Source organism: Macaca thibetana, chromosome 12, assembly GCF_024542745.1.
Source record: "Macaca thibetana thibetana isolate TM-01 chromosome 12, ASM2454274v1, whole genome shotgun sequence".
Lineage (NCBI taxonomy): Eukaryota > Metazoa > Chordata > Mammalia > Primates > Cercopithecidae > Macaca > Macaca thibetana.
In genome coordinates, this window is record NC_065589.1 from 41,420,274 (window position 1) to 41,438,154 (window position 17,881).

Here is a 17,881-nt window from a genome sequence, read left to right on the forward strand (position 1 = left end):
CAGGTGTGCGAGTCACCATGCCCAGCTACTTTTTTGTATTTTAATAGAGACGGGGTTTCACCACGCTGCCTAGGGTGGTCTTGAACTCCTGAACTCAAGCGATCCACCCGCCTCGGCCTCCCAAAGTATTGGGATTACAGGCGTGAGCCACTGCTCCCAGCAGTTTGTTTGTTTGAGATGGAGTCTTGCTGTGTCACCCAGGCTGGACCACAGTGGTGCCATCTTGGCTCAATCCAACCTCCACCTCCCTGGTTCAAACGATTCTCCTGCCTTAGCCTCCTGAGTAGCTGGGATTACAGGCACCCATCACCGTGCCCAGGTAATTTTTGTATTTGTGGTAACAACGGGGTTTCACTGTGTTGGCCAGCTGGTCTTGAACTCCTGACCTTAAGTGATCAGCCCTCCTCGACCTTCAAATTGCTGGGATTACAGTCGTGAGCCACTGCTCCTGGCCTTAAGTATTTGTATGTCCGTGAGGCAGAAATGGTTTAAGGCATGTGAATAAAATAATCTTCCTCCCACCTGGCCTGACTTGAACTAATTGATGCCAGGGATGTTAGAGAACTGCCAGAATCCACCTTGATTTCTCGCAAACCTCAGATCCTACATGTAGATTTTGGGGTCCTCTGCATCCACAGCTTCCAAAGTCATTGCATCATTTGATTCAAAGTCACCGTATCAACTGCTCTCCACAGGGGTGCCCTCAATAGCTCTTTTCTGCCCTCAAGCCCAAAGCTTGATACGCCCTTTTGTCACAGAGCCTTGACCCTCCCATGCATTTAGGGTGGTGACCCACTCTTTAGCTGATTACTTTCCTGTGTCTAAGATTTTCTGTGGGTTGCATCTTGGTTTTAATCACAAATTAAAATTTTTACTCACATTTTACAAGCTTAGAAATGTATCTTAGTTTTAGGTCTTTGTATGAATCTTTGTATTCCATTAATTTTTGGAAAATATTTATTGAACACCTATTATTTATTAGGCACTGTTTCAGGTGCTGGGAAAACAGCCAGAAACACAATAAAGTCTCCACTCTCCTGGCACTTATCTTCTAGTGAGGGAGGGGAAGAGGACCATAAACTAGTTATTACATCTGAGGTTGGCAAGTGCTACACAGAAAAACAATGCAGGCAAAGTGGGAGGGGCTGTAAGGGTGGGGATACTTTATGTAGGGAGGTCGGGCGAGTCCCTGTGTAAAGGGGACAGAAGGAGCCTTGATGATGCCTGGGGCAAGCACTCTTGGCAGAAGGACCAGCAAGTCCAAAGGTCCTGGGGTGGGAACTTGCTTGGCATGTCTGACCTCTTCCAGGAAGGCAGAGGCCAGTGTGGCATGAGCGGAGCAAGTGAGCAGGGAGTGGTGGGAGATGAGCTCAAAGCAGATAACGAGGTGATGGGTGTGGTGGGCAGGACAGTGACCCCCTCCCAAGGATGTCTACACCCTAACACCCAGAGACTGCAAATATGTTGCCAAAGAGGAATTAAGGCTGCAGATGGAATTAAGGTTGCTAATCAGCTGACCTTGAGTTGGAGAGATTATCCTGGATTATCCCAGACCCCATGTAATCACAAAGGTCCTTCTTTGTACGTGAAAGAGGAGGTCAGAGTGTCAGAGTCAGAGAAGGAGCTGTGACAACAGAAGCAGAGGTCAGAGCGATGCAATTGCTGCTGGCTTTGGAGATGGAGGGAAAGGTCACTGTGAACATATACACATATATGGTATTCATTTTTTATATAGTATATATAAAGATTTGAATGAAAAACAAGTTTAACTTCAACGTTTGTATCTTAATGGGATTCATTTCATTATCTGGAACATTTGTTTATATAGAATGTTTCATTCTCCAATAAAGAGAGTTCCTTACAGTTCCCTGAACTGAGTGTGTGTGTGCCCGTGTGTGTGTAAAAGGGGGGCGAGGGGTGTCACCTGACTCACAGAGCCTTGACTCAGGGAGAATATGTAAGGGTCCCTCTAGCTGGTTTATGCTCCTCCAAAACAGAAGTTGCCCAACATCATAGGACAACTCTTTTGCCTCCTTGGGCAGGACCTTTTCATGAGCGCTCCCACTTTGGGGCCCTCAGGAGCCCGGCTTCAGTGAGTTCCCCAACTATCCTAGGGATCCCCTAAGAAGGTCAGGTCAGAGAGCAGAAGTCAGATGGTGGCGGCCTCAGGGTTCAGCTCCTAAGCTTTGAACTTCTCTTTGCTGTCTGGTTGCTTTCTGAGCATGTCTTTCTCTTGCAGAAAGAAAATCCATGCAGCAAGGCAAGAAGAGAGCAATAAATCATTTTATGTGAGTAAAGGCAGGAAGAGGGCGGTGGGACTAAAACGTATTGAGCGCCTACCATGTGCAAGCGTGGGCCTTTTACATTTTTATACTTACCTTGTTGAATCTTCACTAAGATCCTGGGAGGAGGTGCTGTTATTATTGCATATTGTGCATGGCAGGTAAGTGGAAGAACCACGACTTGAACTCAGCTCAGCCAGATTCCAGAGTGGGCATTTAATTGCCACTCTCTCCTGCTTGCACAAGGCAAACAGAGTGTCCCAGGGAAACCGGACATGACAGCTAGTCCAGGCCAGTGAACAGCTCATGCCCAGATGCAGGAAGCCCTCTGCTGACCTTGGGAAGTCACGAATGCTGGGGAGAGGCAGCCGGGACCCCTCAGGGGAGCAGGGGCGGGAGGGCACTAGAGAAGGTGATGGGAACCAAACTCTAAGGATCTTGGTGCCTACCTGGGCACCAAGGTAGGTGGGCCTGACCCTTCTGGTGTCTGGGAGCCTTTACTGGTCTTACACAGGCACAGGACCAAGTAAGAGTTATATTTCAGAAGAAGCAGTCTCTGGTGGGATATAATTGATACATTTTACTGTATTCTGTGTTTATCTAGTTTTTGTTTGTTTGTTTGTTTTTAAATACCATGCAGTCTTTTAATGGTTAGGGAAAAAATGTACAAGCAAAAATATAATTGCCCTCTAGGTGGAGAGGATGAACTATTGGGGAGCAAGAGTGAAGGCAGAGAAGTCAGAGTCCAAGAGAAAGATGGTGGTGGCCTGGGGCTGTCAGGCAGGGGTGTGGAGAGAGGAGGGTGATTCAGAGAGACATGAAGGGGTGACAACGGCAGGGCTCAAGGGGCTGCAGCGTGTGCTGTGCAGCTCTCAGAGCCCCAGGGCTTGCCCTGGTCCAGGCCAGCGGAGGCCCTGCCCAGGTTTCTGACTTGGCATCTAATGGGAGAAGGAGGAGGAAATGACATTTTGTTTGCAACGATCCTAGTCATTTTCTCATATGTTGTTTTGTTTTTCCCTCACAAAAGCCATTTGAGAAGGAGTTATTAACCCCACTTTCTGATGAGAAAACTGAGGCACAGAGATGCTGGATGGCTATTGTCTGGTGGCAGAGCCAAGATTTACTCAGGCCTCTGTGATTCCAAAACCTGAGCAGTTGCCGCATGCCCACCTCCAGCCACAAGGGTGAACGCAAGTGGGGGGGCAGGGGCATCAATGGCTTGGTGTGGCACAGAGCTTGAGAGGCCCCTAGGGACACCCAGGAGCCTACTAAGTGTCAGGTTTGAGTCTCAGAGATGTGAGGATGAGCTACAATGGGTGAAGGGCCCACAAGGGCGTGGGCTCTGGAGTCCCAGGTCCCTGTTTTTAAGATGTGAGTGAGGCAATAGGAGAAGATTTGGAGAAATCTCAGCACTCCAAGTCTGCCATTTTATCCTACTTTCCCTTGATGCCTAGGAAGTGATCAACGTGTCACCTGGCTATCAACTTGTTCGGAATCGGGAACAGATTTCTGTCACCTTAGGGGATGAGATGTTTGATGGGAAAAAGCGGTGGGAATCGGAGATCCCGAACAAAGACAGATTTTCCAGGTAATGCTGTTGAACCAACATTCAGCTGCTTGGGGCTACTCCCACCAGCTCAGCCTGGCCTCAGGGATAAGCCAAAGCCACTATGCCCACACCCAGGCCACTGGTGCCTGCTCTGGAGGGGCCACAAGGGCACCCCCCTCCTCACCCCTGCTTCCTGATGATGCATCTCTCCACATCTGCCTCTCTTTCCTCTGATCCCATCCGTGAGCAGATCCAAGGGGCAGGATGAAGATTGATTGGGAGTTATGTGATTGATCCCAAAGGATAGCAATTGTTCCTGGGGTGAGGAATAGATAGAAGAGCCATAAATTAGTCTGAATTTGGGGCATGCAAATTAAGTAAAGTGAGGGTTTCTGAGAGGCTGGAATGCACATGGTTTTTTTTTGTTTTTTTTGTTTTTTTGAGACAAAGTCTCTCTCTGTCACCCAGGCTGGAGTTTAGTGGCACGATCTCGGCTCACTGCAACCTCTGCCTCCCAGGTTTAAGCAATTCTCATGCCTTAGCCTCTCGAGTAGCTAGGATTACAGGCTTGCACTACCACACCCAGCTAATTTTTATAGTTTTAGTAGAGATGGGATTTCACCATGTTAGCCAGGCTGGTCTCTAACTCCTGACCTCAGGTAGTAATCCTCTGGCCTCAGCCTCCCAAAGTGCTGGGATTATAGGCTTGAGCCACCGCGCCCAGCCTCTTTTTCATTATGTCCAAAAATACTACTCAGCTCATGCCCCTGGGAGATGAAGTGTGGAAGGTTCCGGCCTGACTTCATCCTGTTAGCACAGCCATCCTATCTGTCTTCAGGCCCCACCCACTCTCTGTCCTCCAATGCCATATCAAGTATATCTCCATGTCTTTCTTTGTTCATTAACAGATGCAGATTCATCTCTACACCTTTTCATTCTACCCTTTAATCTCTTATTCATATCTTCTGCTTCCCCGATATCCTGCCCATGTTCAGGCATCTCACTTCTTAACTGCACTACTGATGGCTCTCCAAGTGCCTCTTCCCTCAGGCTTATTTTGCTGTAAGAATTATTTTTTCAACACACAAGTCTGAAAGACCAGCAATAGAAAACATACACACACACACACACACAATCGTCTGCCTATCTGCTAGTGTATTGGCAGAATTCAACCAAACTGTTAGCAGTGGTTACATCTGGGAAGGGATTCAGATTGAGGGTGAGTCTGAAGGACCCTCAAGTCGAATGATGCCATGCCATGGAGTCTCTCTGATCTGACCTGGCCCAGAGGGGCTGGACCCAAGTTCTTGTCTTCCCACCCAGGGGCATTCAGCCTCTGCTTTCTTTTCCCTGCTTATCCATAGCCCTCTGCAGGAAGAGAATGGGGCATGCGCTTATAGTCAAGCTAGCACGACAGCCCACCTCTTGGCCTCACAAGGAAGTTGTCACCCGTTGTGCACAATAAAACATGAAAACGTGTGCTTGTTGTATTCACTGGTAAAGCTGTGAGTGTTGTTTATAGTGAGGATCGTGTTCAAAAGATAGGGGCTCCCTATTATTCAACTTTCTCATGCCTTTTCTTTCTCATACCCTGGGACTGTCTCCTCCTGTATCCCCTCTCTTGTTTTGTCAGCCCACATTCTCTCTGTGCTCAGTTAGACATGGGAGGTGGTTGACCAAAGAGGTCAAAGCATCTTGCATTGAGGACTTCCTCTCAGCTCCACTGCACATGGCACCACCTGCTGCCTTGTCACTGTAGCCCAACCAGACAGAGTTAAATAATTTACAGATATCATGGCAGCCTTAGACCCAGAAACACAGAAAACTATGACCTGTGCTGAAAGCCACTCTCTTAAATCCCCTCTTAGTCCCATCTCTGGCCCAGTCCTTGTCTGTGGTTCACAGTCAGCATCAATCCTATTGCACATCTTCTAATTTCCTAATCCCCTGAACTTCATCCTCTGTTTCAACCATCATCACCAAATCAAGGTCAAACTCTAATAAATTTCTGACATATTCTTATTTTCCTTCTACTCAGTAGGGCACCAAACCATCCTGTTCAAGTCTAGTGAGCTTACCCAAAAGAGTCAGATCTGAGCCTCAACTGCCTTATTGCCAAATGCCTTCTCTAAGACTGTCCCTATCCCTCCACCCCCACCTCATAATGATGGAGCAGGTGCAGGACATGGCCAGCTCTCACCAGGCCAGAGTCAGTCATGCTCAGGGGTCTGAGTGGCATGGAATGGTAAGCTTTGTGGGTGATAGAAGAATTACTTCTCCTACAGGGCCAACATCATTTCTGACCTACAAGAGCAAATTTCAGAGCTGACAGCAATAATTGAACAAATGAACAGAGACCACCAGTCTGCCCAGAAATTGGTGAGTGACCTTACATTAGCTAACATCTTCATGGGCAAGATAAAATTAATGTTTCACCTGAAAGTGAGCAAATCCTGCCTGCTAGAATGGAATTATACTGTCAACAAGGATTAACACTAGATTTTAAGTTCCTTGAAGGCAAGATCTGAGTCTTAGTCCTCTTTGGCTCTTCCAAGCCAAGCCCTTTGTTCAATAAATGATTGCTCAATTGAATTACATATCCAAAAATCTGAAGTCCATGATGTAACAGAGATGATGGTCTAGCACCGGAGACCAGACCTACCCCAAAAAACCAGTCAGTGAAAAAGATGCACCAACATTATGAACTGAATAAGTAGAAAACAACATAGAGCAAGGCACAAATTGTTCTGTTCCCTTATTAATAATGTGCTCTCTGGCACTGCAGAGCACAGTGGAAGAGGGGCGGGAAGGGGGCCGTGCCCCATGAATTGGAAGGCTTTTCAGAAGGTGCAGATCAGAATGGGACGGGGTCCTCAGTCTTGTGTTGTTGATGCTGATTTTATTTCCAGCTCTCTAATGAAATGGACCTCCGCTGTGCTGAGATGAAGCAGAACTTTGAAAACAAGAACAGGTACACTTTCTGGCATGGACCCTTGTGTGCTGATGGCTCTAAGGCTCCTGCATCCTTTGCAGGATTTTAGTTCACTGGGTCTTCAGATAGTTCCAAATGGAGTTTGGGGGATGAGGGGTGGGGGAGATGAACAAGACACATGTCTTTGAAGAGCAGGATGGCTTGATTCAAAGCCACTAAAATAAACCACAAAGAAAGTTATTACTGCTTTTGCATTTTATCATCCAATCCTTTCATTTCAATTATAATCTCCCTTTCTGTTGGTTACTGAGAAGAGTCCTTTTTGTTCTCTATGAGATTTCTGTGATAAATAACTGTTGTTCTCAGCCAAGTCTCCTCCTCCACCATCTCCTCGTTCTTCTCTTCCTCCTCCTCTTTTTCTTTTTCTCACCTCTACTCTCCCTGGCTGCTAGGTCAGGGACTCAGCAAAATAGGAAGAAAGTATGAGAGAGTCAGGAGCAAAGTCAAATCAAGAGAAAATTAAAAGGAGTCCAAATATAGAGAGATAGAGAATAGGACATTGTTACCATAGTCGGGCAGGAGGAAGAAAATGGGGAGATATTAATCAAATGATACAATGTTGCAAATATGTAGGGTGAACAAGTCCAAAAATATAATGTAAAAAGATGAGAGCTATAGTTAATGTATGATATTAAGAATGTTGCTAAATGAGTTTATAGCTGTTCTCACCACAGGGGGAAAATGGTTAACTAAGTGAGCTGATGAATACGTTAATTTGTTCCACTATAGTAACCTTTAACTATATGTTCGTAGTAATCTCCATTATTGTAACCATTTGTGTATATATATATACACACACACACACATATAAACTCTACATATATATATGCTTGTGTAGTGTGTGTGTGTATATATATATAGTAAAAATTATGTGTAGTATATAGATACAGTAAGATGGTTACTATAGTAGAGATGCATATATATATGACATATATAGATGAATCTTATGACATCATGTTGTATACCTTAAATATACACAATACGATTTACTTTTTAAAAGAGTTTTATTATGTGTATGGGTGAAGATAATCTTAACATCCCCTTTCAGGCTACTTGCTGCACACCAGAGCAGCCTTAGAAATCCTGGTGGAGAGATAGCACTCTTAGTTGAGTCATAGCCATTTATACATTTATTTATCTATAGACTTTACCTGTTAGAGTAGTTTTAGGTTTACAGGAAAAATGAGGAGAAAGTACAGAGAGTTCCTGTGCACCCGTTCCTAATCAAATTCAATCAAATTAAACTCAAAGATGAGTACACCAAGACACATAATAATCAAACTATCAAAAATCAAAGACAAAGCAAAAATTCTGAGAGCTTCAGAAGGTAAGAAACACATCACACACAAAGGAGTGCCAATACAATTGTAATTTCTGAACACAAACCCTGCAGGCCAGGAGTCAGTGTGATGATGTACTAAAGTGCTGAAGGAAAAAACTGCCTACCAAGCAAAGACAGCAAAGCTGTCTTCCCCAGTTGAGGAAGAAATAGAAACTTTCCCAAACAAAAATTAAGGGAGTTCATTACCACTATGCCTGCCTTACAGAAATTGCAAAAGAAAGTTTTAAAAACTGAAACAGAAAGCTGCTGACTAATAACATGAAACATATGAAAGCACAACACTCAATAGTATAAGCAAAATAGAGTCATACTCAGAATATTTTAGGACTGTGATGATGGGATGTAAGACAATTTTATCCCAACATGAGGGTAAAAATACAAAACTGTTAATAACTATAGCTAAAATAAATTTTCAAGGATATACATTATAAAATGATATCAATTCTGATATCAAAAACAACATGTTAGGGAGGGAGTAAAACTGTTGAGTCATTGTATGCAATTAAACTTATTATCAGCTTGAAATAGCTTATTACAAGAGCAAGATATTCTAACTAAGTGTCGTGGTAACCACAAAGAAAAAAATCTTTAGCAGGATTCAAAGCATACACGACAAAAAATATCAAACCACAAAAGAAGAGAGCAAGAGAGGTAGAAAGAATCTACAAAACAACAAAACAAAAATTAACAAAATAGCAGTAGTAAGTCCTTACCTATTAATAATTACCTTGAATGTAAATGGATTAAATTCTCTGATTAGAAAAATTAGAATGGGTGAATGGAGTTTTTAAAAACAAGAACCAACTATATGCTGCCTACAAGAGACTCATGTCACCTGTAAGGCACATGAGCACCCCTCCCAGGGTCTGAGAGTAAGCCCACTAAACCTTCCGCTACCACCATTGCTGGCACCTACCTGCATGCACCACCTATGGGCCTGAGGACAGGACCACCCAACTTCTCATAGCCACCGCCAACACCAGTGAGTACCACTTGGGTCCCAGACGGTTGTCTCACTATTGCTACTGCCATCAGCCACAACACACCCATTGCCAATGGGTCTGTGAACCTACCTACCTGCCCAGCCCATAGCTGCCATTCCTGACACCTGAAAAAGCCACTAAAGGCCCAAGAATTGGCCTGCCTGAACCCACTAATACTTAATGCCAGCATATGCCACCCTGGGGCCCAAAGATAGGCCCAAACTAGAATAAAACTAGAAATCAATAACAAGAAAAACTTTGGAAACTATACAAATGCATGGAAATTAAACAGCATTCTCCTGAATGACCAATAGAACAATGAAGAAATTAAGATGGAAATAAAAAAAATTTCTTGAAACAAAAAAAATTGAAATACAACATACCAAAGCCTGTGAGATACAGCAAAAGCAGTGCTAAGACAGAAGTTTATAGCAATAAACACCTACATCAAAAAAGTAGAAAGATTTCAAATAGTCTAACGATGCACCTGAAGGAATTGAAAACCAAGCCCAAAATTAGTAGAAGAAAAGAAGTAGTAAGATCAGACCAGAACTAAATGAAATAGAAACTACAAAAACAATACAAAGGGTCAGCAAAAAAAATAAGTTCTTTAAAAAGATGAATGAAATTGATAAACCACTAGCTAGACTAGCCAAAAAAAGACAAGAGAAGACCCAAATAAAATCAGAAATGAAAAAAGAGACATTACAGCTGATGCCACAGAAATACAAGAAATCGTCAGAGACTATTATGAACAACTATAACACTAACAAACTAAAAAACTTAGCAAAAAGAGATAAATTCCTGAAAACCTAAAATCTACCAAGATGAAGCAGGAAGAAATTGAAAATTATTCAAGACCAATAATGAGTAGCAAGGTTGAATCAGTAATAAAAACTCTCCCAACAAAGAAAAGCCCAGGACTAGATGGATTCACTGACAAATTCTACCAAACACACAAAGGAGAACTAATAGCAATCCTCCTCAAACTATTCAAAAAAAAAAATGAAGAGGAGGGAATTCTCCCTTACTTATTCTGTGAGGCCAGCATTACCTTAATACCAAAGTCAGATGACAATACAACAACAGCCAAAAGAAAACTACGGATCAATATCTCTGATGAACACAGATGCAAAAATCTTCAATGAAATACTAGCAAACCAAATCCAACAATATATCAAAAATATAATATACCATGACCAAGTGGTACTTATAACAGAAATGCAAGGATAGTTCAGCATATGAAAATCAATAAACATGATATCAACATCAACAGAATGAAGGACAAAAATCATGTGATCATCCCAATAGATGCAGAAAAAGCATTTCATAATAGTCAACATTGCTTCATGATTAAAAAAAAAAACCTTTCAACACGCTAGACATAGAAGAAACATACCTCAACATAACAAAGGCTATATATGACAAATATGCAGCTATCATCATACTGAATAGGGAAAAGCTGAAAACTTTTCCTCTAAGAATTGGAACAAGATAAGGATGCCCACTTTTACCGCTCTTATTCAATATAGTACTGGAAGTCCTAGCCAGAGCAGTCCTGCAATAGAAAGAAAGAAAAGGCATCCAAATTGGAAAAGAGGAAACCAAATGATCTCTCTTTGCAGAAAAGCATGATCTTATATATGAAAATCACAAAAAACTCCATCAAAAAAACTCTTAGAACTAATAAACAAATTCAGTAAAGTTGCAGAATATAAAATCAACATACGAATATCAGTTGCATTTCTGTGCACCAACAATAGAATAGCCAAAAGAGAAATCAATCAGGCAATAACATTTACAGTGACTACAAAGCATAAAATAAAATATCTAGGAATAAATTTAATCAAAAAGGTGAAAGACCTTTAGAAGGAAGACTACAAAACACAGATATAAGAAACTGAAGATGACACAAACAAATGGAAAGATATTTCATCCGTGCTCATGGACTGGAAGATTTAATGTCACCAAAATGGCCATGCTGCCCAATGCAGTACAGACTCGATGCAATCCCTAAATCACCAATGTCACTTTTCACAGAAACAGAAAAAATAATTCTAAAGTTCATATGGAACAAAAAATGAGCCAGAATAGCCAAAGCAATCCCGTGGGGGAAAAAAAAATCTGGAGTTATCACATTACCTGACATCAAAATATATTACAAGACCAGGCATGGTGACTCACTCCTGTAATCTCAGCACTTTGGGAGGCCAAGGCGAGAGGATGGCTTGTGTCCAAGAGTTTCAGACTAACCTGCACAACATAGCAAGACACCATCTACACAAAAGATTAAAAATTAGCCAGTTACTATGGAATGTGCCTGGAGTCCTAGCTACTTGGGAGGCTGAGGTGGGAGGATCACTTGAGCCCAGATGGTCAAGGCTGCAGTGAGCTATGATCATGCCACTGCACTCCAACTGTACTCATTGATATAGATCAAGGCTATCATAACTGAAATGGCATGGTATTAGTATAAAAATAGACACATAAACATAAAGCATGGAACAGAATAGAGAATCCAGAAATAAATTCATATAATTACAGCCAACTGATCTTTGACAATGCTGTCAAGAACATACACTGGGAACAGGGCACCCTCTTCAATAAATGATACTGGGAAAACTGAATAACCATATGCAGAAGAGTGAAACTAGACCCCTATCTCTCATCATATACAAAAATGAACTCAAGATGGATTAAAGCCTTAAATGTAAGATCCAAAGCTATAAAACTACTAGAATAAAACATAGGGAGAAGTCTTCATTACATTAGTCTAGGCAAACATTTTATGACTAAGACTTTGAAAGCACAGGCAACAAAAACAAAAAAAGACAAATGGACTATATTAAATTAAAAAGCTTCTACACAGCAAAAGAAACCACCAACAGAGTGAAGAGACATTCTCTTAAATGGGAGAAAATATTTGCAAACTACTCATTTGACAGATGACTCAAACAATCCAACAGTAAAACAAACACAAATTCATTAAAAATGGGCAAAGGACATCAGTAGACATTTATTAAAGGAAGACGTACAAATAGCCAACAAGTATGTGTTCAACATCACTAATCATCAGGGAAATGTAGAGCAAAAACACAAGATATCATCTTACACCAGTGAGAATGGCTATTATAAGAAGACAAAAAATAACACATGTTGACGAAGATGTGGAGAAAAGCGAACTCTTATATACTGTTGGTGGAAATGTAAATTAGTACAGCCATTATGGAAAACAGTATAGAGATTTCTCAAAAAATTAAAAATATGAACCAGCAATTCAACTACTGGATATTTCTTCAAAGATTGTGGAGAACACGAAATGCTATACACTATTGGTGGGGATGTTAATTAGTTCAGCCACTGTGGAAAGTGGTTTGGAGATTTCTCAAAGAACTTGAGACAGAATTACCATTTGACCCAGTGATCCCATTATTGGGTGTATTATATGCAAAGGAATATAAATCATTCTACCAAAAAGACACATGCATGTGTATGTTCATCACATCACTATTCACAGTAATAAAGATATGGAACCAACCTAGATGCCCATCAGTGGTGGATTGGATAAAGAAAATTTGGTTCCATGTAACACCATGGAATACTACACAGCCATAAAAAAGAACAAAATCATGTTCTTTGCAGCAATATGGATGCAGCTGAAGGCCATTATCCTAAGCAAATTACCACAGGAACAGAAAACCAAATGCTGCATATTTTCACTTATAAGTGGGAGCTAAACATTGTGTACAGATGGGTACAAAGAAGGGAGCAATAGATGGTGGGGCCTACTTGAAGGTGGAGGTTGGGAGGAGAGTGAGGGTTCAAAAACAACCTATCAGGTACTATGCTCACTACCTAGGCAATGAAATCATTTGTACACCAAACCCCAGTGACATACAATTTACCTGGGCAACGAATATATACATGTACACGTACCCCTAAACCTAAAATAAAAATGGAAAAAGAAAAAAATTAGTAGCATTTCTAAACACTAATAGTTAATGATCTAAAAAAGAAATTAAGAAAACAATTCTATTTATACCAGCTTAAAAAATAAGATACCTAGGAATAAATTTAACCAAGGAAGTGAAACATTTCTACACTGAAAATTATGAAACATCGATAAAAGAAATTGAAGAAGAAGCAAATAAATGGAAAGATATTCCATGTTCATGGATTGGAAGAATTAATATTGTTTAAATGATCATACTACCCAAAGCATTACACAGAGTTAATGCAATCACGATCAAAATACCGAAAATGTTCTTCACAAAAAGAGAAGAAATAATCTTAAAATTCATATGGAACTACAAAGTCCCCAAATAGCCAAAACAATCCTGAGCAAAAATAACAAAGCTAAAGGCACCTGACTTTAAATTATACTACAAAGCTATAGTAACCCAAACAGCATGATACTGGCATAAAAAAACAGATGCGTAGACCAATGGAACAGAACAGAGGCCTGTAAATAAATGTATACACCCATAGCCAACTGATTTTTGACAAAAGTGCCAAGAGCACACACTGGGAAAAAGATAGCCTTTTCAATTAATGGCTTTTAGTCAAATTAAAAGAAGTAGATAAAATGAAGAGAGATCTCAAAGAAACTAATATTACACCTCACAAAACTAGGAAAGAAGAACAAAATAAGCCCAAAGTACGCTGAAGAAAGAAAATAATAAAGATCAAAGCAGAAATAAATGAAATAGAAACTAGAAAAACAATATAAAAATCAATGAAACTAAAAGTTGTTTTTTGAAAAGATAAAAGCAACAAACCTTTAGCTAAACTAAGAAAAAATAGAGAAGACTCAAATAAATAAAATCAGAAATGAAAGAGAAGACATTACAACTGATATGACAAATGCAAAGGATCATAAGAGACTACTGTGAACATTTATATGGCAATGAACTGGATAACCTAGAAGAAACTGATAAATTTCTAGAAACATACAACCTACCAAGACTTAATCATAAAAACAATAGAAAATCTGAACAGACCAATAATGATGATATTGAATAAGTAATAAAAAGCCTACCATCCAAAAAACCCGGACCTGGTGCCTTTACTGCTTAATTCTACCTGCCATTTAAAAAAGAACTAACATCAATTCTTCTCAAATTCTTCCAAAAAATTGAAGAGGTGGAAGGACTTTCACATGACTTTTTTGTTTGTTGGTTTGTTTGTTTGTTTTAAAGACAGAGTTTTGCTCTTGTTGCCCAGGCTGGAGTGCAATGGCACTATCTCAGCTCACCACAACCACCACCTCCTGGGTTCAAGCGATTCTCCTCCTGAGTAGCTGGAATTGCAGGCATGCACCACCACACCTGGCTAATTTTGTATTTTTAGTAGAGACGGTGTTTCTCCATGTTGGTTGGGTTGGTCTTGAACTCCCAACCTCAGGTGATCTACCTGCCTCGGCCTCCCAAAGCGCTGGGATTACAAGCATGAGTCACCATGCCTGACCCTTTCACACTATTTTTATAAGGCCAGCATTACACTGATACAAAATCAGACAAGAACATTATGAGAAAATAAAATTACAGGCCAAAATCCTTAATGAACATAGATACAAAAATCCTTAATTAAATATTAGCAAACAGAATTCAACAACATATTAAAAGGATCATCCACCATGATCCAGTGAGATTTATCCCCTGGGATGCAAGAATGGTTGAACATATACAAATCAATAAATGTGATACCTCACATTAATAGAATGAAGGACAAAACCATATGATCATCTCATTAGATGCAGAAAAAGCATTTGACAAAATTCAGCATCCTTTTATGATAAAAACTCTCACCAATTTAGTATAGAAAGAATATACCTCAACTCAATAAAGGCCATATATGAGAAGAACACAAGGATGCCCACTCCCACCACTTGTATTCAGCATAGTACTAGAAGTCCTTGCGAGAGCAATTATGCAAGAAAAAGAAATAAAAGGCATCCAAACAAGAGAGAAGGAAGTGAAATTGCCACTGTTTGCTGACATGATCTTACATATAGAAAACCCTACAGTCTTCACCAATAAACTCCTAGAACTAATAGCCAAATACAGTAAAGTTTCAGGGTACAAAATCAACACACAAAAAACAGTAGTATTTCTACATACTAACAACAAATTGTCCAAAAAGGAAATCTAGAGAACAATCTTATTTACAATAGCTACACACACAAAAAAAAAGTAGGCATAAATTTAACCAAGTTGATAAAAGACCTGTACACTGAAGACTAGGAAACACTGATGAAATAAAGAAAACACAAATAAATGGAAAGATAACCCAAGTTTATGATTCGGAAGAATTAATATTGTTAAAATACCCACACTACCCAAAGTGATCTACAGATTCAATGCAATCTCTATCAAAATTCCAGTGGCATGTTTCATAGAAATAGAAACAACAATTTAAAAATTCTTATGGAACCACACACACAAAAGCCCAGCAGGCAGTGTGATTAGGAGCCAAAAGAACAAAGCTAGAGACATTACACTACCTGATTTCAAACTATACTATGAAGCTATGGTAATTAAAATAGCATAGTGCTGGCAAAAATAAATAAACACATTGACCAATGAATCCAAACAAAGAGCCCAGAAACCAACCCACACATGTATGTGTGGTCAATTAATTTTCAGCAAAGGTGACAAGAATACACAATAGAAAAAGGATAGTCTGTTAATAAATGGTGTTGGGAAAACTGGACATCCGCATGCAGAAGAATGAAATTGGACCCTTATCTCACACGATATACAAAAATCAACTCAAAATGGATTAAAGACTTAAAAATAAGAATAGAAATTGTAAAGCTACTAGAAAAAAAAGGGGGAAAAACTTTATTACATTTATCTGGGCAATGATTTTTTTGATTTGACCCCAAAAGCACAGGCAACAAAAGCAAAAATAGACAAATGGGATTACATCAAACTAAAAATTTCTGCACAGCAAAGGAAATAATTTACAGTGTGCAGAGATAACCTACAGATTGGGAGAAAATATTTGAAAGCCATGTGTCTGAAAAGATATTAATATCCAAAATATAAAAGGAGCTCAAACAATTTGATATCAAGAAAACAAAAAATCCAATTAAAAAATGAGCAAGAGACCTGAATAGACATTTCTCAAAAGAAGACATACAAATGGCCAACAGACATGAAAAAATGCTCAATGTTGCTAATCATTAGGGAAATGCAAATTAAAACCATAGTGTTATTATCTCACATCTGTCAGAATAGCTATTATCAAGAAGATGAAAAATAACAAGTGTTGAAGATGTGGAAAAAAGGGAACACTTAACAAAGTGTTATTGGGATTGTAAATTAGTATGGCCATTATGGAAAATTGTTTGGAGGTTGCTCAAAAAACTAAAAATAGAAATGCCATATGATCAAGCAATCCCACTTCTGGGTACTTGCCCAAAATATTTGAAATCAGTTTGTTGATATGTCTGTATTCCCATGTTCAATTCAGCACTATTAATATCTAAGTTATGGAATCAACTTAAGTGTCCATCAGTTGATAAATGGATAAAGAAAATGTGGTATATACATATAATGGAATACTATTCAGCCTTTGAAAAGAAGGAAATTCTGGCATTTGTGACAACATGGATGGAACTGGAGAGCATTATGCTACATAAAATAAACCAGGCACAGGAAGACAAATACCACATGTTCTCACTTACATGTGGGGTCTGAAATAATCAAACTCATAGAAAAAGAGAGTAAAATGGTGGTTCAAGAGGCCAGGGGGCCTTTCCGTCTGGCGGCAGCCATCAGGTAAGCCAAGATGGGTGCATACAAGTACATTCAGGAGCTATGGAGAAAGAAGCAGTCTGATGTCATGCGCTTTCTTCTGAGGGTCCGCTGCTGGCAGTACCGCCAGCTCTCTGCTCTCCACAGGGCTCCCCGCCCCACCCGGCCTGATAAAGCGCGCCGACTGGGCTACAAGGCCAAGCAAGGTTACGTTATATATAGGATTCGTGTTCGCCGTGGTGGCCGAAAACGCCCAGTTCCTAAGGGTGCAACTTATGGCAAGCCTGTCCATCATGGTGTTAACCAGCTAAAGTTTGCTCGGAGCCTTCAGTCCGTTGCAGAGGAGCGAGCTGGACGCCACTGTGGGGCTCTGAGAGTCCTGAATTCTTACTGGGTTGGAGAAGATTCCACATACAAATTTTTTGAGGTTATCCTCATTGATCCATTCCATAAAGCTATCAGAAGAAATCCTGACACCCAATGGATCACCAAACCAGTCCACAAGCACAGGGAGATGCGTGGGCTGACATCTGCGGGCCGAAAGAGCCGTGGCCTTGGAAAGGGCCATAAGTTCCACCACACTATTGGTGGTTCTCGCCGGGCAGCTTGGAGAAGGCGCAATACTCTCCAGCTCCACCGTTACCGCTAATATAAGTAAAGTTTGTAAAATTCATACCTAATAAACAATTTAGGACAGTCATGTCTGCTTACAGGTGTTATTTGTCTGTTAAAACTAGTCTGCAGATTGTTTCTTGAATGCTTTGTCAAATTAAGAAAGTTAAAGTGCAATAATGTTTGAAGACAATAAGTGGTGGTGTATCTTGTTTCTAATAAGATAAACTTTTTTGTCTTTATCTTATTAGGGAGTTGTATGTCAGTGTATAAAACATACTGTGGTATAATAGGTTTAAAATAAATTCTTTAAGAGAACTGAAAAAAAAAAAAAAAAAAAAAAAAAGAGGCCAGGGGATGG

The 17,881-nt window shown here is 40.3% G+C and overlaps 2 protein-coding genes across 4 annotated transcripts in view; both read left to right on the top strand.

The window, feature by feature from the left end:
• FLACC1 (flagellum associated containing coiled-coil domains 1) overlaps nt 1-17,881 on the top strand; it is a 63,936-nt gene that overhangs the window by 7,180 nt on the left and 38,875 nt on the right. For all 3 annotated transcript variants that reach the window (XM_050750658.1, XM_050750656.1, XM_050750657.1), the window contains exons 4-7: nt 2,240-2,288; nt 3,737-3,870; nt 6,117-6,210; nt 6,741-6,802. In XM_050750658.1, the coding sequence (XP_050606615.1) occupies nt 2,240-2,288; nt 3,737-3,870; nt 6,117-6,210; nt 6,741-6,802 (339 nt within the window). The remainder of the gene's footprint in view (nt 1-2,239; nt 2,289-3,736; nt 3,871-6,116; nt 6,211-6,740; nt 6,803-17,881) is intronic.
• LOC126932122 (60S ribosomal protein L15) lies at nt 16,902-17,608 on the top strand. Its single transcript, XM_050750671.1, has one exon. The coding sequence runs from the start codon at nt 16,943-16,945 to the stop codon at nt 17,555-17,557; it is 615 nt and encodes a 204-aa protein (XP_050606628.1). The 5' UTR covers nt 16,902-16,942; the 3' UTR covers nt 17,558-17,608.